A 27144-nucleotide genomic window follows, 5' to 3' on the forward strand; every position below is an offset into this window, starting at 1 on the left:
ATAGACTTCTTGGTCACTTTGCCAGGATTCCCTTTACCCCTGTAGCAGTGAATTCTCACAAAGGTCACCCTTTAGAGACACTTGTGCACAGACACAGGTACATTTTCCAGGAGACACCCACCCTCACCCTTCAGCCTATAGTCTCTCTGGCAGCTGTCTAGAGGTCCGCTTTTACCTCCTCCAGCTAGCTCCTCTTGCCCTTACAGATATACATTCATCTGCTCCTAGGCTGCTTCACCTTCTCGGGGGCTAGTCCATCCTGATAGTTGCTACTGATCATTTACTTACCACCCTCACTCATGCCGATTGCTGGCACCATGGACACAACTTAGGGCCTACTCAAGGGACTGGTGCTTAGTCTCGCTCACCCTATTTCTACAGTTGCTGGTCTGTGGTCCCTCTGACCTATGGTCTGATCCTGTTGCTGACACATGGGCTTCCACAGACACATGTGCTCACAAGTAAAGCATCTTGCCCAGAAAAATTGTTGAAAATAAAATTTAATGAGGTGGGATGGACTCTGTTGGTTGGGTACAGGGTCTTGCCAGGCAAGTGTGCCAACTAGCAAACGTACAACTGTCTCTGTATATCCTCTTAATATTTTCCTGTGCTTGTTCCTTTCCCAGTCACTAAGATCCATCCTTTTCCTTGCCTTTGGTGGTTCTTTTAAGCATCAGGGGAAGTCTTGCATAAGCCCAAAATGTTTTCCCCCTTCATCCTGTAATGTGTCTTTATACCCTTAAGTGCTATCACCCCTCAGCCTGAAAGGTGCTTGGGAGAGCTGATCATGTTGACACATAAGAGTAGGTGTCAGACCTGGACCTTGGGGAAGAGGCTTTGCTGAGATTGCCTTGGGAGGAGCCTGGACAGCATGCCGCCTTCCTTTGAATCAGAAATTTGGGTTACCACCCAGTTACTACATTAGAAAGAAGTACTCACATTTTCTTGTACTAGCAGTAATAAAAAAGCACAGCACAGATCTTTTTGGCACTGCATGCACAGTTTTTTATATGTAAAGTCATGTGAGAACATCATTCACTTGGGTATCCTGTCTGCCGAGTAATTATAGAGACAGCTTCTCCCTGTGCAGATGCTGTCAGCAGTGTTGCTGTGCACATGCAGTAGCTTCCTTTATCCCTCATAAACTGCTAGAACTTCTTGTTAGGGTTTGGCTGCCATACTTGTGAAGCTGTAGTCTCACAGATCCTTGTGAATGAGCAGAGCTGTGGAAGAAACACTCCTGCAAGACAGTTTAAAACACTATTACAGTGTAAGGGGGGCATACTAGAGTTTCCACCAAGGCTGGTAAATGTACAGCACTACCAAAAAGCAGTCCCAGGGTAAATCACCTTTGCATGCTGACCATGGTTTACTTCTCACTGTGTATTGGTTGCATTGCCACTTCTGCCTTGCAGAGAATATGAGCTGGCAGAACAAAGTACATGGCTTTACAGATGTGCTAGCCTCTGGTCGTAGGAGGCTTAAAGGCATAACAGCAAAAATATATGCAGACTACTCATTGCTTCAAATTCAAGCTTATGAGAAGAGACTCCTCATGCCTTTCATGCTGGGGGAAGTCTAGTTTTAGGAATGAGAACTGTGTGAATTATACCTTTAATAACTTCTCTCCTGTCTTAGTTAAATTTTTGTTTATCTTCTCCCTCCTTTTCTCTCCCACCATAAAAAAACAACAAATCCGACCAGACCAAACCCCCTGCCTTTTGACCAAAAAGACTTAGGACTAGCTCACATTGTTATTTTGTTAGCAAAAACTAACTATCTGTGTTATTTCTAGAATTATGTTTAACTTGGGATAGGAAATTCTTCCTATCTTTAATGTGATTTTTTTTTCTAGAGTTAACTTTTCTTTTTAGTTCCTTACACTTCTTTCAATATCACGAGTTTTAAAAATAAGGCTACAATGCAGCCTCTAATGTGGTTACATAGGTAGTTACTTTTTTTTCATAAGTTAGAAGAGAATAGTTTTTAATTAATACCTTTGCAGTATTTTCAGACTCAGTATTTAATTATTTTACTATTGTTTCTTTTTAGATTATTTATCTGAAATATAGTTTCCCTCATCTGCAGTAATACTGCTGTGATTATAAGAATAGATTGGTGTTGAATTAATGAGCTGGGTAGAGATTCCATGTTATGTTTTTGTATAGTGTATTAAAAAAAAAATCAAGCTTTCTTGAATTATTTAATTACATTCCTATTTTCTTCTTGCTTCTTACTGCCTCTCAACTCTTAGATCTTGATGATCTACTCTGAATTCCATCAGTGCATCAAAACATTTATTAGTCTGTAGACTTTTGAAGAAATGTCATTATGGAAATGCTTTGTCTTAAGCCTATAAGAAGCACTGTTTTCTTTGGTTAATTTTAATGTTGGCCCTACAAAACACCTTAAAGGAAAAGTTTGTCCCTTTCAGAAAATTATTGTCCTAAACCACTGTTCCTGTATGTATTTATTGGTAAAATAAATATAAAAAGAGGGCAGATGTCTTCAGAGATGATAGAAGTTCAGGCCTGCTTTAAACTGTAATGACACTTTGTATCAAAGTTAACTTTAGATAGTCCCAGTAGGTTAGCCTGATTTAAAATGTTTTTGATGTAACATGGAAGATTATTGAACTATATTTTTGCCGTTTCCTACTTTATACACTTGGATTGCCAGCAGCATCAGTGGTAGATTTCATTGCAACCAAGCAATAAAATTTCTTATTTTTTTTCTGTATAGTGCTTCCCGTGGACCGTGACATTATTCACATGTATGGAATATTGAGAGGTGTTAGCTTTTTTGAAGCACTATCAATGTATAATTCAAAAGAGATTTGTACGTGGAATACCCATGCTGTACTGCTGTGCAGGTCTTGTTGTGAATTTCCTTTTTAAAAATCTATGGAAATCTTATTTTTATGCAGCATTGCTTTAAATTATTTAAAATAATTTGACACATGTTTAAATGTGCTTGTAATCCTAATTTCATTTTATGTGTTCTGCCTGATCAAATGTATTCAAAGAGTGAGCTTCCCTCCTCTAGGACAAGGTATAGGATTTGGTGAATATGGTGGGTGGATATTATTGCCTTATCTGTAATGTTGCAAAATATCTACTATACACATTCACAAGGAGCTTAAAGACATGGCATGAACTAAAAATGCGAGCAAGCGAAGGGAAGTGAACTGCCCGTTTTCAAGGATGAACTGGCTCTCATCCATTTGGAGCAAGAGTAGCTCCAGGACTGCATGGGGTGTTTCGTGGCAGAGGCTGGGGTGGTTCTTCATGGCCAGAACTGCTCCCCTGGAGCAGGGGCAGGAAGAGGAGACACTTGAAGAAGATGGACTGTAAGGAAGGGGCTCTCATTTTTCATGATAGATGGGCGAGGGAGGTAGGGCATGCCTCTCAGACCTAATATAGTAAATTCTTTGCTGACATGGACTGAAGTATGTTGTTTCAGCCAAAGTGTCTTCGCTCTATCCCTGCATGCAAAGAATGTTCAGATATCATGGCTTTGATATTTCTTCAGTTACATGCTGAATAGCAAACAGTTGGACATGGAGAAACTACTGGCTAACTCGTTCTTGGGGGAAGGTGTGCTGCCTTGCATCAGTACTCCATGAAAGCTGTTGTTAGAGGGCAAAAATCTTACATTGGTTATTAATTTTTTTTTTTTTTTTAAGATTCCAGTCTAGTCCTTGCAGGTTGCAATCTGGCTTCATCCCCCCATGCTTGCCATAGGCTTGTGATTTTAAAAACAGGAAGGGAAATTGCTGTCTGGTCAAGATGCAAGATGTTTTCTGCTAATGATGACTATGTTTCACTCCCAAGGATGTTACCCTTGCTTTTGTTGCATTGTCTTTCTTCCTGGGTCTTGCCTGTGTAATTATTCTGGTGGAGTGTGTTTTCCTCATTGCCTGCTGGTTTGATGTAACATTGAAGGGCCCCATCATCCATGCTGAGTTCTTTTATGTTTATGCTGTATTAATTTTCTGCTTTTGCATGTTCTACAAACATCTGTATGTGAGTGGCTTACAATCTATTTCTACGTTCCAAAAACTGTTCCTTTTCAATTTTGAACAGGAAGAATTAAAGTCTTTTTGTTTTTCCTCTAAGCCTCTCTTCATGGATATCTGATAGTCAATTCTTGCTCTGACTAGAGTGGAACACTTGTACCCAATTTTTGCTACTAATTTTCTTTGCTCTCTCTGATCTTAATTTCACAGACATTGCAAGAACTTTACTTGTCATTTAGTTTGGTAACTTTGATGTACTTATTGAGTGATATCTCAAGATACTTATCTTCAAGATATATTGAAGCCTCAGAATATTTTTGCATAGCATTTCAAAGATGAAGTCTATTGATATGGTTGAAAACTTGTCCAAATCTCTTGCGCATTAAATGCTACCGAAACGTACCTCTGTGATCACAAGTGTAATGTTGCTGTTCACATCTGTTCAGAAGGCTGCTACAAAGATGATTCAGATGTAGCACATTTTATGATGTCAGCTGCTTTTGATCCTTGACCATATATATTAAAACACACAAGCTCTAACAGTGAAAATGTTTAAAATTTCTCGTAGTGAATTTTATTGAAAAGTTGATAAACAGCTAATCAGTAAAAAAACCTCACAACCCAAACCACTTTGCCAAACAAGTATGGTATTGTTTGTTGTTGTTGTTGTTGTTGTTGTTGTTGTTGTTGTTGTTGTTGTTGTTGTTGTGTTTTGTTTGTTTGTTTTGGGTGGGCTTTTTTCTTTTTTCTTTTGAAAGGTTAAATCAGAGCGATTGTCTTGTGTTGGTGGTAGGTCCTAAGGATTGTTCATGAAACCATGGGTTTATTGTGCTTACCGTTAATAAATGAGCCCATGTTTTTTATGCTTCTCCTAAATGAGTTTCTAAACAATTGGAGCACAGAAAGGCACTTTGATAATGTAATGCAAATAGAAAATAAACAGAGCAGGGTGTTAGTTATGCTAAGTTGTTTTTTTAATAAAAAGTAGTTTCTTTGGATATCTATGTATTCTATTATAGTGTCAGGAGTACAGCTGTTTCAGGATAACAAAAGATGTTTAAACTATGCTTTTGGCAAATAAGCCTGCTTTTTCATGTTCTACATGTAATGATTTGGAAGAACTCTTCATACATTGGTTTTGTAGTTACCTTTTTCTCCAAACTTTCTGTAAAATTCTCTTCTGCATGATTTCTCCATAATGTAATGGTATTCTGGTCTGTTAACTCAAGTGCTAAGGCAATTGACCATATATATGTATCTTGAGGAAAATGGTTTAAAATAAGACGGGTAAATAACAGGCAAGTTACCAAAGAAGAATAAGGAAGTTTAGCTTCTGAGAACACCCATCTTAATTAGAGTTACGTAGAATGGAAACTGTATGTGATAAATTACATCTTTTCTGTTTTCAGTTGGATAGATTTGCCAGTATAAGAATTCCAGGAAGTAAAAAGGAGAGACCGCCTCTGCCACATATGAAGCAGTCACATTCTACAGATTGGTCATCCACACCCATGGATGCGGAGGATTTTGCTCCAAAACCCCTGTCAGAAAGAGAAATCATAGCCCTGTTTGAAAAAATGATGGTAAGAGTCTTACACTGTTTTCTTTTGTAGAACAACAAGGTGGCTGACTGGTAGGTGGAGCCTTCTGTGCATGTGTTCTGCTCTTAGTTTGAAATATTAATGTTGTTGTGAGCTGGAACTGTGTAAGAACATGTTTCGTAGGGGATGAAGTCTGACTTATTTTGAGAAGATTTTTCTTGAAATATATTTAAAATGGAAACTAATGGTTTATTATTATTAGAAGTGAGATTATACAACACATTTTGAGGAGGAACAGGAATTGTCTTGCTTTCAAGACCACCTGAAACTTTTCCAAAGGGACTTTTATGCCTTCAAATGTCACAGCAGGATTTTGTTCTGAGCACGTTACTCTTCCATGAAAAAGGATCTCAGGTTCTTGCTTCTAAAACAGTATCTGTCTGCACATGCAGTCTCAGATTTGTTTGCTTCCTTTAGCTGTCATTGTCACTGCACTAGAAAAGAGCAGTCGCGTGCTAGAAATATCATGTGGCATTGGTACTACCTCAGTAGGTTGAGGGTTTTTTGGTCATGATGATGATGACGACGACATTTTTGGCAATTGAAAACTAAACATGGAGTGGCCATGAGAGAATGGAGTGCCTGCAATCTGAAGTGAACCAGTATATATTAACAAGGAGAATGATTAGTTGCTGTTTCTTTCTCTACTTCGCAGTGAGTAACAAATTTCTCTTGAAATGTGAGGGAACTACCAGGAAATTAAATGTGCCATGACAGAAGAACCTTTGTGGAATTTGCAATTGTTAGCATTTAATTATGTTAGCTTGGATTTGAAGATCTTTTGTAGAAAGTTCGGGTTCAGGCTTTTCACAATTAAGTTGATGAAGGGGTAGACTAATTTACTGTGTTACTGACACAGTATTTGTACTTTTTCTCACATGGTCCATTTTTTGGATACCTTACTGTCTAGGGTATTTTCTTCTGTTAAGAAATTTTACTGTCAATGGTAGTTAAGCAAATGTAAGGAAACGGGCATGCTTTAAGGTAAGCCTCCCTGCTTACACCCCTTCCTACCTAAGTGTAGGTTCTATTTCTCAACCATCCCACTGAATTTCCAGTACAGGATATGTGTGATGTTGAGACTATGCCATAAACAATGGACACTCTCAGTAAATCCTCAGAAACCTACTACTGTGTGTCTAGGTAACAGAAATGCTTACAGGAATGGATCCTGAAGCATTTCATTCCAATTTTGTAAGTACTTTGCAAAAATGTGTTAAAATAATGATGACATTTTGGATAATTTGAATGCTTTCCTAATTTCATTGAATAACAAAGCACTTAAACTGTCTTTGATTTTTTTTTTTTATCACTGTTATTTTAGCTGTAACATGTAATACAGAAAGGATTCTTCAGATTATCCACACTTGAATGGACGGGAATAAAGCTAGTTTAGTCACAGTAGATTACATAGCTAATTATATGTTGTAGCCTCTAGTTTACTGTACTGATCAAATTAAGTGATTTGGGGAGGTGGAGTGGTGAACAATTTGAATGTTGAAGCCATGCTTTTAGAGCTAATTTTGCACAAAATTAAAACAGTCAATTTATTAATACTGAAGGGAGCAGTTTCTAAATTCTGAAGTTTCACTGGGTGCGTTACATTGTGCTTTGGTTTTCCTGGGTGCGTACTGCTTAGCAGTCTTTTGTGCAGAGGTGTCCTGTGCGGTTTTCATAGCAAAAATTATGAAAGAGATCATAAAACCAGGCAGTTAAAGCTAATAATTAACTGTCATTTAGCTCTTTTCATGTCTTGTAATGCTATTAGGAAAATACCCATATGAAATAACTTACTCTTTACAATACTTACAGGTATTACTAACCTGTAGGATAACTTTAAATCGTTTAAGAAGAAATAAAAGAAACGAGTTTAAGTATTTTAAATTTTTTCACCTCAGATGTTCCCCTTGTACCACTGAATACTTCTAATCTGTATAAATCAATTGCTTAATGATGTTTCATTTGTTTAAAAAAAGAACAAATAAATTACTTTTTACTGCACACACGGACAGAGTATCATTCAATCATGTCCCCCTTAGGTAGGATATACAAGTGTTTCACTGTTATGAGAAAAATGCCATATTTCACAAGGAACTGAAGTTGTGTTAACTTTCAGAAAACATTGAGAAAGACCTAGCCATACATCTTTGTGAAACTTAAAATGGAATACTTTGGTTGTAGTGTTCTTACATTTTTATGTAGTTTTAAAACAATTTAAGTATTGAATAAAACACAGCTACCCTTGGTAAATATACATGTAAAGCCTATTTTCATTTGAAGGCAATATTGCTGTGGAGTTGTATCCCTGTGGAAAGGAATCCTGAGGCACAGCATTCCAATGGCACTTAGTGGAACTTGCAGGAAAAAAAGGAAGTGTCTGCTGATGTCATGCTGGACTTGATGTTAGTGATTTATACTATGGGTTGTCATATGTGTATCACACTGCATGTGTTTCCTGGTAATAGAGTAGTCCTAAGTAAGTAATTAAATATTGCATGAAATGAGGGGGTCCTGCATTTAGGTTACCACAACCTCCAGCACTGCTACAGGCTTGGGGCAGAGTGGCTGGAGAGCTGCCCTGCAGAGAGGGACCTGGGGTGTTGGTTGACAGCTGGCTGAACAGGAGCCAGCAGTGTGTCCGGGTGGCCAAGAAGGCAAACAGCATCCTGGCTTGTATCAGGAACAGTGGAGTGAGCAGGACTAGGTGATTGTCCCCCTGGTGAGGCCACACCTTGAATACTGCATTAATTTCCAGACCCTTTACTAGAGAAATGATTTTGAGATGCTGGAGTCTATCCAGAGAAGGGCAAGAGGCTGGTGAGGGGACTGGAAGACAAATGCTGTGAGGAGTGGCTGAGGGAACTGGGCTGGTTTATTCTGGAGAAGAGGAAGCTCAGGGGAGATCTAATTGCTCTCTACAACTACCTGAAAGGAGGTTTTAGAGAGGTGGGGGTTGACCTCTTCTCCCTCCTGACAAGCAATAGGACGACAGGAACTGGTGTCCAGTTATGCCAGGGAAGGTTTAGAGAAGGTTGTTAGGCATTGGAATGGACTGCACAGGTTGGTGGTGGAGTCTCCATCCCTGGAGGTCTTTAAGATGGGTAGATGTGGTGCTGAGGGACCTGGCTTAGTGCTGGTTTTGGCAGGTTCGGGTGATGGTCTTAGATGTTGGTTAGACTTGATCTGAAAGATCCCTTCCAACCAAGACTACTCTAAATACCTGTAACAAGATAGCAAATGAAATGCTAGGGGGAATACTAACACTGTAGTATTTTTTGGCAATCTGACAGGATTTTGATTTCCACTCCCTCGTCCCCCCATCCCCCGGCCTCAACTTTAACCTGAAGAAACATCTCAAATCTTAAGGATTTTTGAGCAGCTGGCTGAGAATTTAAAGTTGTAGTATTTTTCTGTCTTTGAAAGAATATGTTACTGAAAAAAATATTTAAAGGAGTAAATTGAAAAGAACTTCCTTGTCTGTTCCTATTTTCAATGCCTTTTAGGAGTCCTCAAATCTTTGCGTCCAAAGCCATATATCAATGTCTGAAATCATTGATTAATTTTAAAAGTTATGTAATTAACTGCTAAATGCTTGAACAGTAAATTAAATTATTTAAATGGATTTTTTCGTGTAACCCATTTTAAATTTTTAAATTTCGCTATTTTAACAGCATGCTTAAGAGCTTTCATATACAATTCCTTTGAGTAGAGAATTACTCCAGGGTTTTGATTTTGAAATACCAGAGGAACTACCTTTTTTGTGGCTAATTATGTGGGTTTTCACACCTTAAAAAAGCTGCAGTGACTTCTGTAAGCTTTGGTAGTGGCAGGTAACTAAATATCTTTCACTTTTTCCACAACGGTGTATACACACACACACACACACACACACACACACACACACACACACACACACACACACACAAATTGCTGTCTTTTTATGTGTCTTGGAAGAAAATTATCTCTTTCCATGCAACGTATGATCCAAACAGTATTTTAAATGTATGTGTATTTCAGCTATTTTATTTTTTGTTCTATTTTTATTTAAATTTCCTTTAAATTTATTTTATTTAATATTTTTTAGCATGGATATTTGAGTCTGTGGGGCATTTTTGGATCACCTGGGTTTTTCCATCGTTAAGTAAATCATAGTTTCTTGTTTGGCTTTCATCCAGGAAAGCTAGACAATTCATCATGCTCTTTCAAGATAATGTCCTTGACATTTAATTTAGAATGAGGTAACTTGCAAAATATTCAGGAATGTGTGTGTCCTTATACAGTGCTGGAATTTTGGTTTGGGCATAAGCAGATCAATAATAGAAATAGTAATTTAATAGTAAATAACAATTTAAATGGCTGCTTGACTGAAGTGTGGAACTTCTCCTAGCCCTTAAGGAAAGGAAACAGTAATATTTATGTGAGGAAAAATCTAGAATCTGCACAACATTGCCATAATTGCACTTTGAAGAAATTCATCTTAATGGATCATGCATTTTTTGCCATGTCTTCTCACAGCTTGGATGTGTACAAAGATCTAAATGTTTCTATGAAATGTGCTTGATCCTGTCCTATTAGTATGAAAACTAACAAAAAAATGGGAGACATGTTTCAGCATAACTTTTTTTTTTTTTCTTCTTTACATTTATGAGTTTGCTTGCTATTTGCCTTTGATTTCTGACTAGGTGAAATAGCTTTGGTATCAAGATGGTTACCCACTGATTTTGCAGCCTGGCTCCTGCCAAAGCACATTCACCTTATGGGTCTTGGCTGAGAATAACTGCAGTAATTTGTGCTAAGCTTGGGTGCCCATATTAATGCAATGCTGTATGTGCTCATATATATGTGTGCTTGATTTTTTTCTTAAAGCTTTTTTTGATTGTGTTATGTGGGTTTGGTTTTCTGATTTGTTTTTTCTTTGTTTGTTTTGGTTTGGGTTTTTTTGGTGTGATGTGGGGGAGGGTTTTGAGTTTGGGGTTTTTTACCTCCAGCATGATAGGAAATGTAATTTCTCACGGATATGGAACCGATCAGAGCATTTCTAGGTTGGAACAGTAATAGTCCTTGTGTCAGAAATGTCCGTGAATGCTGTGTGGCTTTGAATATGGTTCTGCAGCTGCTCATTTTGACCTCTGGGTTTATATTGCAAGGATTGGTCCTAGGGGTTTTGGTAACAGTTGAAGGTGTTGATTTAGTGATCGAATCGAAGAACTTGGTCCTTACCTATTGTGCAGGTGAATATTATTTTATGAATTCTCTCAGGACAAAACAGATTCTGCTGCTCAGGATGAAGTATTTGGGAACTGAAGAACAGACTTACAGAACAGACATTACATATCATTCAAAGATCTTTCTAAGAGACTGGTTTGAGTACATTTCTAAATACTTTAGCAAGCATTAAATAATGTTCTTCTGTAGTTTAGTGGTTGTGTGTGTACAGTTTTCAGTAGGTGTTTGCTGAGAAAAGATTATGCTAGTAGTAGTTGTGTTGCACTTGTTTATCCTGACTTTTTTTTTAGTCTGAATTGCTTGGAAAAAAGGATAAAGATTTTTAGGGTTTTGAGTAACATCTAACTGAGGAAAAGCTGTTTGTAGAACAGCTTTCAGTTGTTCAATTTTTTTTTTTTTGGTGTGTCTCTTTTTTTAAAACCAGTTTCTTAGAGTTCAACAACTGTGCTGCTAGATGACATTTAAAACTTCTCTTTTTTTTCCCCCCTACTATTTTAGGAAGATATGAATTTAAATGAAGACAAGAAGATGCCATTGAGAGAAAAGGATTTTAATACCAAAAAGGAAATGGTTATGCAATATATTAGCACGGCTTCAAAGTCTGTAAGTACTTGTGTACCAAAAATTACTTCATGTTTACATTGCTTCCTATTGGAGACAAAAAATGGTTCATGCATGTTACATTCTGTTGACTAACTTCTGTTTCTCATAGAGACAAACATTAGCAAAGGACATGATCTCATTTTTTTTTATAAACTGTAGTAAAATAAACTCACTTGTACCTGATGTGTGTCTTCTCTACACAGAACAGCATTTCATTTTGGTGAAGGTATGGCTGTTAGTGGAGATGGAAAGATTCTGCAAAGAATGTCTTGGAAAACATTGATATGAACCCTTTTTCTTTTTTTTTCGCACTGCTTAAAAATAATTCCAGTGGAGGGCTACAGAGATGATTAAGGGCCTGGAGCATCTCCCCTGTGAGGAGAGGCTGAATGAACTGGGGCTGTTCAGCCTTGAGAAAAGAAGACTGAGAGGGGATCTTCTAATGTTTATAAACATGTTAAGTATGGGATGCAGGGGGAAATGGCCAGCCCCTTTTCAGTGGTCTGTGGGGACAGGACAAGGGGCAATGGCTGCAAATTAGAGCACAGGAAGTTCTGCACCAACATGCGGAAAAACTTTTTCACAGTGAGGGTGACAGAGCCCTGGGACAGGCTGCCCAGGGGGGTTGTGGAGTCTCCATCTCTGGAGATATTCAATACCTCTCCGGATGCCTACCTGTGTGACTTGTCCTAGGGAACCTGCTTTGGCAGGGGGGTTGGACTCAGATCTCTCAAGGTCCCTTCCAACCCCTATAATTCTGTGAATCTTTGAAGGTGTCCCAGGCACTTTCTGGATTGCTTATGCCCCACTGTGTTGTCCCTCCAACACGGTGTAGTGGTGTGACATTCCCCATGAGGACGAAGGCTTGTGAATGTGAGGCTGCTCCAGTCTTTCCTGTCTGTGTATAGGTGGCCTCATCTGCTCGATCTTCCTGGTTGTATGGCTTGTAGGACATCGCTGCTATAGTGTCCCTTGTCCCTGCCCTCCATTAATCCTGAGCCATAGGCTTCCGGTCGTCTCCTCATCCATCCCCAGATGGGGCTCCAGGCTCTCCAGTTGGTCATTGACACAGAGGAGACCCCTTGCCTCTTCTTCCTGCAGAACATCCCAACATTTCATTTCTTCCTTCTATTCCAACGTTCCAGACATAGGAGCCATGTCTGTGATGCCAATGAAATCATAGTGCTGCAGGTTTGTGCACGTGTCTGACTGCTGTGTGTGTTTGCATAGAGGCATTTAGGTTGGTCCCGTGGAGAAACTGACTGACTGGCTGGAGTGGCTGGAATTATTTTGAGGTATGTCACCTCAGGCACTCCTGGCTCAACTCCTTAAGACCTGCTGCCCAAAGTGTGGACTCAGTTCCATTACTGCCTTCAAGCTTGTAGGGGGAGGATTCAGGATCCCCTTGACCATGTGTTTTTACTGGTGGCTGTTTCTGTCTCAGGAAGGGCAGACAATGGTTCCACCAGTCTCTTTATTTCTCCGTGTTCCGGATGCTTCTTGACCTTTATGAGGCCTGCCACCAGGCTGAGCCTAATCATCTACCTGGTCACACCTGCTGCATCTGTTCTCACTGCTGCCAAAATCAATTTACGTGTTACAGAAGCATACTCAAGTGGAAATAAAAGCAGCATTGGTATAACGCTTCTGTACAATAAGTGTTGCTGTTCAGTATGTTGGACACACACAAACTGGGTTTTTAAAGTGAGTTTGCTTCACAAGATTTCGTTTTTGTTGTGCAGCTTACTCCCTTGTAATGTTTTAACTGAATCAATTAATGCTGACTTCATACTGCATCTGCTCACAGACCAGTTGTTCTTCAGTTGAGCAATTAAATTTCTAGAGGCACTGATGCCTCAAGATATTTCCTGTTTCTCACTTAACTCAAGCATTTTGAACTTAAGCAGCTTTTCCTGTGCAGAAATACAGCTAATATAATCAGCTTCACAATTGGTACCTAATGCAACTCTTATTTTATTTAAGCACTGGCAGATGCATCATATTCTTACTGTGTTTCAGAACCTTGGTGTAACTAGGAGTAAATGGTACTGTGGGTATGTTGTACAGGTGCTCATAGTTCTCCAACATCTTTTGCATAGGGTAGTGTTCAGGTGGGGAACTGAGTGTGAAACGGGGTGGCTGGATTCTCTCTGGATGTTGATGTCAGTCTCCATTGCTTATGACACTCTTCAGGTGGGTCAGATGAAAGACTCTGAAATGTCTAGCTGGGCTTTTGTCCCATGTGACCTTTTGCACTGCATACATGGCTTTTTTTATATATTAAATTACTTCTGACCATCTTCTAACCATCTTAACTGTATGTCCTGTCCGTATGACTGTCCTATATGACTGTTTCTGCATCAAAAGAAAACAGTTTTTCTAAGTATCTAAGTTATATCCAGCTTTGTCAATTTTACAGCAAGAACTGTTGGGGAAAGTCACTGGAAATGACAGGTTCTCCACCTAGGACATTAATCCATATGCTTAGGCATACAAGTAGTGCTTATCAAAGAGTCAGTGCACAGCAGGAGCTGCCAGGAGAATTTCTGGGCCTTTTTGAAATTTCCAGCTGGAGAGCTCCTGTAACTTTAGACTGCTAGGAGTTTGTCTGGTCATCTTGTCTCTAGTCAGACTGTTATCTCATCTATGCAGATGCCAGCTTGCAAAATCCAGGATCATACAGAACAGAATATGGTGCACATGTGTATGGGCATGGCCCTGATTGCCTGTTACACCACAGTTGTAACAATTTCCTCCTTATATCACAGTTGAAACTCAAATTCCTCTCACTGTCTAGTCTTAAAATGCCTGGGGATTATTGTAACAGGATGTGGCCAGTATATAAGATCTTGAATAACCAGACAGAAATGGTTGTCACCAATTCTCCTCAGCTAATGAATTTGTAGTGTTTTGAGCAACTCGTGGCGTAGTAGCGTTTACTCTTCTTTTTTTCACCAAGTCTGATGTTTAGTTCTTAATGCTCTGAATGCCTTTTTCCATTTTGCTTAGGATCTTCTACACTTGGCTTGGAGGTTCTCTCCAGTTGTTTTTTCATTCCTCTTCAGATATATCTGTGTCAAAGCTGTAGGGGAGCTGAGCTTTCCTGCCTTATGGAAGTACAAGCAATTACACCATCTTAATGAAATGTGTAAATTGTTTATGGAATAAGTTTGCCAACTAGGTGTTTTTTGACTAGGGAGTATTCTTTTCTTTGAGTAGGTAGTGTTCTCTTCCTGGCATTACCAATGCATACTGTTAACTCGGACTCAGAGAATATCTGAAGAGATTGAAGTAAGTTCTCTTGCTGACTTTATGTGCTTATGAACTAAACACAAAACATGAAGAAAAACTGACAAGAGTTTCTTTTTGTCTGTGGGAACATTTATTATTATGGATTTTTTTTCTTCCTCATCCCTTCCTTGCCATCTCATCTACTTTTTTTGGTGGAACATAATTATTGGAATTGTCTCCCAGGTTTAAGCAAATAGGTATCTCCATCAATTCAGGGGCCTGTTTGGAATTATGTTCCATGTACTATCTGTGGTGTACCAAAATAGATCATGGGATGCTATATTTTCTGGGTGCTTCCTGGCAGTAGTTTGGGGTTTTGGGCATTTGAACATACAGGCAGTATAGCCCCCAGTACTGCCCCCCCCCCCCCCCCCCCCCCCCCCCAATATGCCTTTTTCAGAGTCATATAATGATTGAGGCTGGAAGAGATACACAGAGATCATCTTATTGAATCCCTTACCTAGTCTATTTTTGAATGTCTCTGATAGTGAAGACGGTACAGTCTGCCTGGGAATCTGTTCCACTGCTTGAGCAGCCTCACAGTTAAAAAACCCAACAAGGGACACAGGGGAAGGTTTGTGTATATATCTTGTGTTTAACCAATTTCCTGTATTTCATTGTGTCTCTTGGCCTTTCGTTGATAGGGTTTCCCTGACCCTTCTCTTCTTGGGGCTAAACGATCACAGTTCTGTCAGCCTCTCCTTGCATAACAGATGCTTCTTTCCTTGTGCTCACAGCCCTTCCTGGATTCATTCCAATATGTCTCTCTCATGCTGGGGAGCCCAGAACTGGGCACAGTCTCACTGCTGCTGAACTTAGGTAGCTGGTGAAGTACTCCCTTTTGGTGAACTTGTCATCCACCAGGACCCCTTTTTTTTTCCCTGTAAACCTACTTTCCAGCTGATTGCCCCCAACATGTCTTGGTTTATGGGATTATTCCTCCCCAGGTTTAGGATTTAGTGTTTCCTGTTGTGGAACTCCCTAAAATTTCTATGCTCACTGCTTCTGTCTCTTGAGGTCCCTCTGAATGGGAATACGGCAGTCTGGTTTGTCATCAACTCTTCCTGGTTTGTAACTTCTCCTCTCAGTTAGAAGCTGTTTCATCATCTGCTTCAGGAGGAGAAAAAAATATTTTTAAACCCTTCTTGAGCATTTAACAAAGTGGAAAAAAACACCTGTGTGATGCTCTGTATAATAACATAATGACACTGCCTCACTATTTACAGTGGATAATTTCAAGTTATTATTGCACTGCAAGTCTTAATTGTCTTCAACTCCTGACTTAAGCCATTAGATGATCAAGTATTATTTTACTGACTCTCTGTAGTGCTACATGACAGAATAGGTGTGCTTCTGCCCTCAAAAAAAGGAGTTTTTCCAGTGAATTAAGTCATATATGGGTTGTATACTCTATTGCATGCCTCTTTTTAAAAGTAGATTTTTTTTTGTAGAAAATATATTGATATTTCTTCATGTCATAAATGGATATTAGGTAGAGTAGACTTATTTTCCACCATTTACAAGTTTTGTCTTTGCCCCTGCTTTATTAAAAAAAAGTGTGGGAGAGGAGGAGAATACTCTTAAGAACAGGGTCAGTGCTTTAGATTTGCCATTTTAATTGCAAGTTGTAGAGCTTCATTAATTTGGTTAAAACAGCGGATGCTGTGTATCCTTCAGAAGAGTCCAGAAGAGTCATTAATAACTTACATTTATTTTAAGCAACATTTGACACTACAGATACAGAGATGAGTCAAAGTCAAAACTACTGCTTTTGTAGTGCTGCATAAACTTGCCATTGCATTTTCCTTTCGATCTCCCTCTTTGTCCATGTCCCCATTTGCTTCCCCACCTGCCAAAAAGAGCAAAGCTCAAAAAAACAAGACAACGTCTAAAGCAAATGTTGGAGTAAATGCCCTTATGTTACTGCATCAGTAGTCATGTTCATGTTGCACTGCATCCTTACAGATGTCAAATACAACAAATAAAGAGCTGGGATTTATCTTTAGAACTTGAGTGATTCTAGAGTTATCTTTTTCTTCTTTGTTTCCCCCCTGAGTTCTTTTGCTTTAGCCCACAGAACCAAAGCTAGCCTGTTTCTGTAATTCCAGTTTCATATAGTTCTCATCTGGAGGATCTTTAAGGGAAAAGCGTTTTACAACATTATCTGCAGGAATTCAAGTTGGTGCAATAACATTCTGAGTACTCTTTGGGTGTGCTAGTTCTTCCCACTGCATTTTCATATGACTGTAGTCACCCATCTGGACGTGTGCCCTGTGATCACTTCAGAGCACCTCAGAATTGTTTTTTTCCCATTCCATTGAGTGTTGAAAATTATGATGTTTGCAATGCACAAACAATTCATTCATTACAAGAAATGTATTTCAGTGGGTGTGCATTATACACTTCTTCATTTGATGCTTGCTGCTTTTGACTACTGACTATACATTTCTTCGTAAATTGACAAAAATATAGTAAATATTTAGCATTTATAGTAGCTGGACAGCAAACCATTACAACTTTAGGAGTAAATGATGTGGGGTTTTTTTAACCTGTTGTTTTCAAGGAACAGAAATGAAGGTTAGCCATTAATTATCTATTCAAGTTCTACATGTGTCAAAAAATGAATGCATTTTCTGTATTGCAGGGAAGTCTCAAGAACCGTCGGAAGATTTCACCCCAAGAGTTTATTCAAGAATTAAAATCTGGGTCAACAGATGAAAGACTGGTCACTTGCTTAGAGTCTCTCCGTGTGTCCTTGACTAGTAATCCTGTCAGGTAACATCATTAACACATATTGCAAAGATTAATCATATTCTTATTTCTTAATGGATTAAAATTAATGGATCTGTAGATGTGCATGTTTCAAGGTTTTCCAGTTAATGAATGTGTATGCATTAGTTGAATGATTGTACCTTTTTTCTTCTTTTTTTTCATTGATTATGTATGTTATGTAGGTCTATTTTTCAGTAGAGTTCACTGATCTGTACAAGTAACGCTAAGAGAATGCAAAACAAGTGCAGTGCCAGAGCAGTTTGCTTTGTTTTCTAGTGCTAAATAGTTGAAAGGTTTGACTTTTTTATTTTTGGAATAGTCTCTTAACTCTTTAACTTACTTTATCAGTGTGATCACCAATAGGAGGTAGGCACCTTAGTGTCAGTTTGTTAGACAGAAAATTTAAATACTTAAATCAGGTGTGCCTCCTCCTGTCCAGTGTGCTTTAGGATTTCTTCCTTGCTGCCTTCTAGTATTTTTGCTCTATCTATGGGGTTTATCTCTGTCTATGAATATGTTAGTTTACCTGTGCTTTTTTTTTTTTTTTTTAAAGGCTAACTCTTCAGTATTTGTAACTCTAGCACTAATAGCAATCTTCACATTTAGTGTTGATTTGATCCACACAGGTTGATTTGTGGATGCTGGCTTTTATTATTTCCCGCCCTCCAGACCCCCCTCCCCCCCTCCTATTCTACTCTACTTACAGCCTTTTGTTTTAGAGTTCCTATTTAAGGCAGCAGTTGAACACATGATTTTGGGAAACTGTTTTTGGGTTTCATTCAAAATAATGTAAATGAAATATTGAGGATGATTATGACGGGATGTGATTTAATAAGGAATTAGACAGCTTGCTTCTTCCTGCATCTGGCTTGGCAGAGTTGTTGATGTGCTCTTGTTGGCTCTTTGGAATGGGTGTTTGCTTCTTTTCTTCTATTAAATGTTTTGAATTGAATTGTCTTACTTAGAATATGCAATGGTTCATGTGGAAAGAAACTGTGTATATTAACTGTAGTTCACCTGATAAAGGGTTTTACATTTCCTCGAGGATTCTTAAACTAACTTGATACAGTATTGCTTCCCCTTCTTTATTTTAAAGAAACCCCAAACAAACAACAAACCAAACTCACAGCAAAACCAGCAACTCCCAGCCCTAGAGAATTTTTGATTTACACTTACACTGATTTAACAAAGAAAACTTTCCTTGTTATTATGCATCTGGAAATAGAAACACAAAACATATGAAATGTATGACAACTTTTGTGTAGAGCAGTCTCCTTCCCTCTGTTCTCCATAAGATTATGATAGTTTCATTTTTTTGTATGTGATACTGTTTCCTGCCCCTTTCACCAAGAGAAAGGTTAATGCCCCTCCACCCCAAAAAAATAAAATCAAACTAAAAAGCCTGATCTTGGTGTGGTAGTAGTTCTGCCTGACAGCACTGTGCAGTGTTGCAGGACATGAAGGGCTGAGGAAGACAAAGAAATGGTATTAGAGTAAGGAATGTGGAGGTCAGCTATGAGGGAAGAGCAGTGGTCTGTATCTGAGACATTTGGTGAAGAGTGCAAACTGAATGGGTGTTCCAACAGAGCATCTGATCAGTACCAAAAGTCTGGTGATCAAAATTAGCTGGAAGAATGAAATACAAAAACATAGTTTTACAGTAATTAAGAATTATGAAATTTTGGACTAAATAAGTTTTCCATAAATGTTTCATTTTGAGTAAGGAAAGGGGTTAAGCCGTTGATCAAACATCATAGTTACAGCAAGACCAACAGCTATAATCAAAGGGTTGGCCGCACTACTGCTGTCAGTCACACAGTTACTTTTGTTTGATATCAAGGAGCATTAAGCAATTGATAGGACTGTGGAGAAGCTGTCCTATTTAGAATCAGTGTGCCCAAGTTTAACCTCACCAAAAGATAGCTTTGGCTGTAGCTGAAACTACAAATTTTTGTGATGTTCAGGTGCAGATGTGCCTATGGAGAGATATCTGAGGCAGCCACTCCTGCAGTTTCTCTAGGTTTTACCTTCCTGCTTTGCCATTTATGGTAGATTTCTGACCTTTCCAGGAGACCCTACAACAGCAGGTAGCAGAAATTCTTTGGTTGCCTTCCCTTCCTTTGCAAGGGTTTTTTACTTACAGTTTTGTGCCAAATAATTTATAATTGCTAGTTTAAAAAATAAAATTTATAAATTTAATGGCTATTTTTATTTTTTAAGCTTTTTTTAAATTTAGGATTACCTAATTGCATCCATGAGTGAATGGGATGCCTCTTGATCTTCTGTTAAGGAAAGAGTTGACTTTGGGTTTTAAAATGATCCAGTGATACTCTATTTATGCTGAACCATTTCATTCATTGTAATTAGTCTTTGAAATGTCTTTTTTTTTTCTTTTTTAATGTCTTTTTCTGCCTAGTTGGGTTGAAAACTTTGGACGAGAAGGTCTGGGACTGCTGCTGGATACTTTGGAAAGATTAGTTGAGACGAAAAAGTAAGGATGATTTAATATAAAATTACCAGCCTTTCTTAATATGTCAATGGCATTTAATTACAATAAATGTTTTATTTATTCAGCCAGGACAAAGTTGTGAAGAGGAGTCAGCATAAAGTTATACAATGTCTGAGAGCCTTCATGAATAATAAGGTATGGCATTTTATTTAATCTACAAATCTAAATTACTGTAGTTCAGTAAGGTAATGTACATGATCAGTGGGTATGAGCCTGTGCAGTTTGGAGAAGCAGTGTGTTGGTCAGCTGTGGTTTAAAGGTGTTTCTGCTACCACTTCTGCTCTGTAGAAATATACTCAAAAGGATAGTGTAAACTTCTGAATGCTGATACATACCCTTATTGCAGGATAAGTGACCTGTCTGGGAATTTTCTTTTTTTTTTTTTCTTTTTTTTTTTAATTATTTGACAGACTTCAATTTCATTTCATAGAATCACAGAATGGTTTTGGTTGAAAGTGACCTTAAAGATCATCTAGTTTCAGCCTCCCTGCCATGGGCAGATACGTCCCTTACTAGACCAGGTTGCCCAAAGCCCTGTTCGACCTGGTCTTCAACACTTTCCAGGGAGAGGGCATCCACAGCTTCTGTGGACAACATGTTCCAGTGTCTCACCACCCTCACAGTGAAGAATTTCTTCTTCATATGTAATTTAAATCTTCCCTCCTTCAGCCGTAAGACCACTACACCATGTCTAATCAGTACCTGCCTTTGTAAACTACCTGCCCTCTCCAGCTTTCTTGTAGGCCTCCTTTCAGGTACTAGAAGGCTGCCTTAAAGTCTCCCTGGAGCTTTCTCTTCTCCAGGCTGAAGAAGCCCAACTCTCCCAGTCTGTCCTCATAGGAGAGGTGCCTCCCACCTTCTGATCATTTTCATTGCCCTCCTCTGAACTCACTCTAAGAGCTCGATATCTTTTTTGCACTGGGGACCCCAAAGCTGGTTACAGTTGTCCAAGTGGGGGTCTCATGAGACCAAAGGGGCAGAATCAACTCTCTTGACCTGATGGTCACACTTCTTTTGATGCAACCTGGGATACAATTGGCTTTCTGGGCTGCCAGTGTTCATCACTCACTTATGTTGAGTTTATAATCCACCAGTATCCCCAAATTCTTCTCCTCGGGGCTGCTCTCAATCCATTCTCCACCCAGCCTGTAGTGCTTGGGTTTGCCCCAACCCATGTGCAGGATCTTGCACTTGGTTTCTTGAATTTCATGAGCTTTGCACAGGCCCATCTCTCAAGCCTGTCAATCGCATCCCTTCCCTCCAGCATGTCAGCTGCACAGCACAACATTTGCAATATTTACTTGAGGGAACTGTTGCTGTCTTTTACTAGTATTTGATACGGTCCTTTGCATTCCTTCCAGCTCTCCTTACAAGTGTTTTTCTGTTGTTTAGTATGGATTGGAAAGAATTTTGGGAGAAGAGAGAAGCCTTTTGTTGCTCATCAAAGCAATTGATCCCAAGCAAACTAACATGATGACAGATATAGTTAAACTCCTTTCTGCGATGTGCATTGTTGGAGAGGAAAACATGTAAGTAGGATATTTACTCAGAAATAGTTCAGTAATTTTACAATATAGGAAATTAAAGTTATTCCTGAATGAAATGCTTGAATTTTAAACTTAATTTGAAGTAATACCTGTACTGTATTGTCACTTTTCAGAATACCTTTGTCTGTGATTTTATTATGGTTGTGTCAATAGGAGTTTCCTTTTGACATGTGGATATTACGATGAAATGACAGTAGTTATGTAGCCATTATTTTGCTTAACTTTTTGGCATTACTTTTAATGTATCTTGAGCAATGTAATCCAATAAGTCATTCTTTGACCAGAGAAGTCTATAAAGGAAAAAGTTACGCTAAGACTTACTAAACGTGTACACAAGAAGTTTGGGCAGGTGAACACTTTGGTAGCATGGCTCTTCAACAGCAAGGTTAAATCTCTCTCACGAGTGAAATGCTTTTCCTTTCTCACAGCCTTGAAAAAATTTTGGAAGCTGTAACAGCAGCAGCAGAGGAAAGGAATGTTGATAGATTCTCTCCTATTGTGGAGGGTCTTCAGGATAACTCAGTTCAGCTGCAAGTAAGCAATCATATTTTTTTTTTTTTTTTAATAAACCTCTGCAACAAGTAATCTTCTTCTGTATCCAGCAAGTCATTATAATAAAAAGGGGGAGGGATTCAAATAAGGGACATATATTTGGGTAGTGTTTATAATGTTATCTTTTAAAATGTATAGTGGAAGTATTCATTGTTCAGAAACACAGGGTGTTGTTGGTTATTATTAATTTGTTGATTTCTATTTATCCAAATCTTGCACGCTTTAGAAGTTAAATTCATACTGCCTTTAACATAAAACAGGAGTCATATATTCAGATGCAAAAATACTATCTTGATTCTTACTGTATTTGCTGAAAGTAAAATGTTAATACAGAAAAAAAATCAAGTTTTTAGCCTACTGCTTCTCATAATGTTTAAATTAACGGGAAATAGTCCCTCATACACACTTCAGAGTTTGATAAAATTGCACCCAGAGAGTCTGGGGAAAGTAATCTTTCACCTTATTTTCAATTTGCTTCAGTTAGACATAGAGCTTAGCACAGAAAGACACAAAGTGTTACAGTGCATTTGAATGATCATTATATATCATTGGTCTAAGAGTGTAAATATTAACTTTTATTGATTTTCATGTAATTCAGTGCAATTGAACATTATTCATAATTGTCAGTTTTCGGTAATATTACAGAAGTAGTAAAAGATGAACCTCAAGCTTGAAAGAAATTATTGTGTTATTTCATTATCATCTTTTGTATTAAGTAGTCCACATGTTACAGTAAAGAGGGCAGTTGTTTTGTCTGTCTCAGAGAAAAACTAACCATAAAGAAGTATTTGAAGGTGGACAAATAGTTTTTGAATTAGGCTAGTAACAAAGGAATTCTCTTCTGAAACATTGTCCCTCCTTCCTTACTCTTTCTGTCTTATAATCATGAAATGGTTTGAGTTGGAAAGAACCTTTAAAGATTTTTTTTTTTAAGTTAGACTTCCATTTGAACGTGTTCTTTCCACCAAAAAACTTTTTTTCCTTTTTCAGACTCAACAGAAATAGTTGCTAGTTTTATTTATTTATTCATTTAATTTTTTTTTTTGAAGACAAGAAAAATCAGAGTTCCTCATGTGAATCAGTTTTAAACTTCCATAACAATGGCATTGACCTGGTGGTTAATTTGACAGTGTTTTAATGAGACAAAAGTTTACAGTTGTCAGTTACTTGGCATACTTGCCTTGATTATCTGCTCGATATGTGTAGGCTTGCTTTGTGGCAGTTCAATTTGACACTAACAACTGACCTTTTCAATTTTGACTTGCTTAACGTTTCTGTTAGTTGAAAGCTGAATAAATAAAAAGCTTCGGTATGGTGATTTTTGTGCTTTTAGTGGAGGCTCTACTGATCTACTCTTTGCATTTGTTGAAAGCCAAGTGTATTCTTTTTGTCTTTCATGAAGTCCAAAATTATGCTAACCATAATTACACGTTTTTTGTTCAAGATAAGGTTGGTGATCTTAGTTTGAGAATGTAAGTACAGCCATGAGTAATACTGAATTTCTGGTGGTGTTGAAGAACCTGCAGTTTAACACCTTAAGCCTGTGCTCAAGAAAATGCTTACAAGGTGATTGGGTACCTTGCATACCTGTGAAATAGTCTAATACTTTTGGGTGTTCAAGTCATGGAGGAAGGAAACACAGCTCTTCTGACACAACACATATTGATGACAATATAAAGAAATTGTCTGTTGTCCATTTCTTTTCATTTGTCTTCTTAGATTCAAATGAATGCTGCTCTAGTCATCACTTTTCATCACTGTTGTCAGGCAGGCAGTTTAACCAGTGGAAGTACGTTTCTAGTTGGAAATGCCAGCTCCTTCTAATTTTCCAGTTAGAACTGAGAAGAGGTATAGTGTTAAAACAAAGGCAGAATTCTTCCTTTTTCCAGTGAAGTTCCTGAAAAATGAGCACTGATCATCCCTATGGAAACCTGCAGGTGCTTCATGCCTGTCCTAGGAGAAGCAGTTCTGTGATAAAGTAAAAGGTCTTATCTATTTATCAGTAGCATTACCCTCCTAGTATCTTTAGTTGTCAGGGAATAGCATTTCATCTTTCTTTTTCTTCTGATGATATGAGAATGGGAGATGGTACAGTCTATGTTATTTTGGTTAGCCTAATCACTTGGTAATTCTTGATTGTTCTGTGCTAATGAGATTCTTTCCATAAACACATATGTAACAAGATGAATCAGGGCAAAGCTCACATCATCTAAATGTAGAGACACACAGTATTTATTTAATATCTATGTAAATGCATGTGCATGTGGGTGGTACATCTCTGTACCAAAGTCAAATCTACAGCCAGTTAATATGGGCAAGCAGAATTTAAGTAAATGTGCATCATCTTTACAGACTTTTCTACAAATGCATACTTGGAGTAAGAGTGAGAAAAGGGAAGTTAGAACATCTTACTGCAGTTCCTGTTATTCAAATGGGCAATACAACATAAGATGATAATTACCACACAGTTAGTATTAATTGTCATGTCTATGCAAGAAAAAAGAAATCTGCTCTGAGCTGCTGAGATGTACCTGGCATTTTCCATAAGAAAAGAACCAGGTATATCCTATCTGGTCTTCAACTGGGAAAAATGCAAATTTAAAGTAAAGACTATGGAATCCTCAGAAAATGCACCCTGTAACTTGATAGACACCACCAGTTACAGTTGCAGAGAATTTCAAGCTGTTACTTCTCAGGTAGCAGAATGTATCTGATCTCATTGGTCTAGTTTCTCATGGATTAACATTCCAGGTGAACTGTATCATCACCCATGCGAAGTTCTTCCTTACCACATACAATGTGTGTGTATCTATCAGTGTATGTCCATCTCTTAGATAAAGGTGAAGTTAGATTTCCTTACTGTGTGGCAGCACAGTGTTAAAAGCATTCCCGGTGGAATACAACTCGCAGACCCAAAAGCCCTCTGTAAGGTAGCATGGTAGGCTATACTTAGCTGCAGCTCTTTAGAGATGAAGAGGGGAAAGAATCATCTAACCAGACTGCCAGGTGAAGTGAAAGATTTGCTCTTGGCTTTTCACTGAAGAAAATGCATCTACATGCCTTTACTGCATGCCTGTTGTAAGCAGCTGGATAGTCTCAGGAAGTAATTACTGTTTGGGTTAGAGGTGCCCTTCAGGAAAGAGTAGTTACAAATTGCAGTCCTCAGCACCACAACTAAATTCTAGAAGGTACACCAGAGAGCTGTATATTGCCATACGCCTTTCACTGCTTGAGCCTAAAATAATTTAAATTCTTCAGACATCTTCTCAAGGCCAGACTGATAAAATACCTCCAGCTACAGAATCTACAAATCTTCATGAACTGTTTTCAGATGTAGATCATTTTCCCAGGATGTTTTGCCCACAATGACTTATGCATTCCTAGGAGGCTTATTTCTGATCTTCACTAAACCTCATACCACCTCAGCAGGAGTACCTCTTCATTTACCTAAGGTGACACATCTCTCCTGATATGGACACAGCTTTCCCACCTTGTGTCCATGGCTGAAAATTCAAAAAGCTGTCAGTCTGTTTACAGAATCTTTATCCAAGGTAATTGAGTATCAAAGGATGCAGTTAGGGCCCACTCATGGGGAGTGTAGGCAGGGACCAATTGTTTTGTGTCCCAGGAGTTGACATTTATTGAGTCATCAACTGGAGCATCACAGGCATTTTCTTTAAGTGTTAAGATCTGTGAGATTTGTCAAGGAATGATGTTACATTTGGGATAATTGTTCACTGTTTTTTTTTTCTAAATTAGGAACATTAGAAACATAATTATGGGTAGATATTCCTTGGAATTGTCAGTAGTATGAAAGCACGTAGTAACAAACACTTGAGAAGAATTATCTGTAGCTCCCTTTTTTCCTTAAGAAGTTCTTTCAACTCTCTGGACTCTGTTTTCTCCTTGGTCTGACCCTTTATTAGCAAGTCTCACTTTATGGAAGAAATAACTACATTTGTTATTACTATTGCATTTCTTTGATTAACAGCCTCACTCTAGAAGTAGGAAATAAACTCATTGTTTGACTGTTGTCAGATCTGAAGTCAGTAGTGCATTCTGGTGACTTAATAATTCTAAATACCAATCTGTATTTGAATGTTCATAATTTTTAAGCATGTTTTAAAGCAGATTTAGTACTATTTTAGGATGAGAAAGTAATAATTTGTTATTGCTAAACAAAAGTCATGTACCTCTATCTTTGCAATTAAAAAAAAAAAAAGGTAGACTTTACTTTTGTTTTTGTGAGGCTTCTTTCTTCCTAAAGAAATAAACACAGAAGGAGCTAAAATATTGGAATTATTTGAATTCTTTTTTAGATTGGGAACAAATGAGGTTTCTGAAGAAAGTGGCAGTTCTTTATCTTTAACAGTGTGAGATGCTGAATAGGATTTAGTCTGCAAGTGAGCCAACCTATCAAGCATTTGAGCTAGATGTCTAAACTCTCATGTAACCAGTGGAAATACAAGACTCAATGTAGTTGCCCACGTTTGCACTTCAGATGTCTTTTCAGATACCTTTGTAGATAGGATACAGCTCTCCCTTAGGAGATTTCCACCCTTCTGGATTGGCATTTAAGTCAGATGGGATGGATGCACTGAAGCATCTGTAATGGTACTCTGTGTACAGTATTATGTGTTCATCTTTAAGCTGACTGATTGAGTCCCTACTCAGTAAAGACAATGGATCGTAGAAGCCCTGGTCTTTCCATTTGTGTTGTAAAGAAGATCTTTAAGATATTAGATTCTAAAAGAAGAGCTTTAAAGAAGACTGTAATAGACTGCTGATTAACAAGAGTAGGAATTTATCTATGCATATAGCTGCATACAGAATGATGAATGGTTTGGGTTGGAAGCGACCTTAAAAAGCTCATGTAGTTCCGACCCCTCTGCTTTGGGCAGGGACATCCTTTACTAGACCATGTTCCCGAAAGCCCATCCAACCTGGACTTGAACATTGCAAGGGAAGGGCCTCTACAACTTCCCTGTCAACATTTCCCAGTGTCTCAAAACCTCCACAGTGAAG

General features: G+C 38.3%; 1 protein-coding gene across 1 annotated transcript in view; it reads left to right on the forward strand.

The window, feature by feature from the left end:
* The window catches only part of DIAPH3 (diaphanous related formin 3), a gene marked incomplete at both ends in the record, with an annotated part of 231898 nt that overhangs the window by 15988 nt on the left and 188766 nt on the right, over nt 1–27144 (forward strand). The window contains 7 exons of the mRNA XM_084266148.1: nt 5428–5601; nt 11344–11448; nt 17384–17514; nt 19928–20002; nt 20086–20155; nt 21413–21549; nt 21996–22101. Of these exons, the coding sequence (XP_084122274.1) occupies nt 5428–5601; nt 11344–11448; nt 17384–17514; nt 19928–20002; nt 20086–20155; nt 21413–21549; nt 21996–22101 (798 nt within the window). The remainder of the gene's footprint in view (nt 1–5427; nt 5602–11343; nt 11449–17383; nt 17515–19927; nt 20003–20085; nt 20156–21412; nt 21550–21995; nt 22102–27144) is intronic.

The sequence above is a fragment of the Gallinula chloropus genome (assembly GCF_964237585.1).
Source record: "Gallinula chloropus genome assembly, chromosome: 1".
NCBI lineage: Eukaryota > Metazoa > Chordata > Aves > Gruiformes > Rallidae > Gallinula > Gallinula chloropus.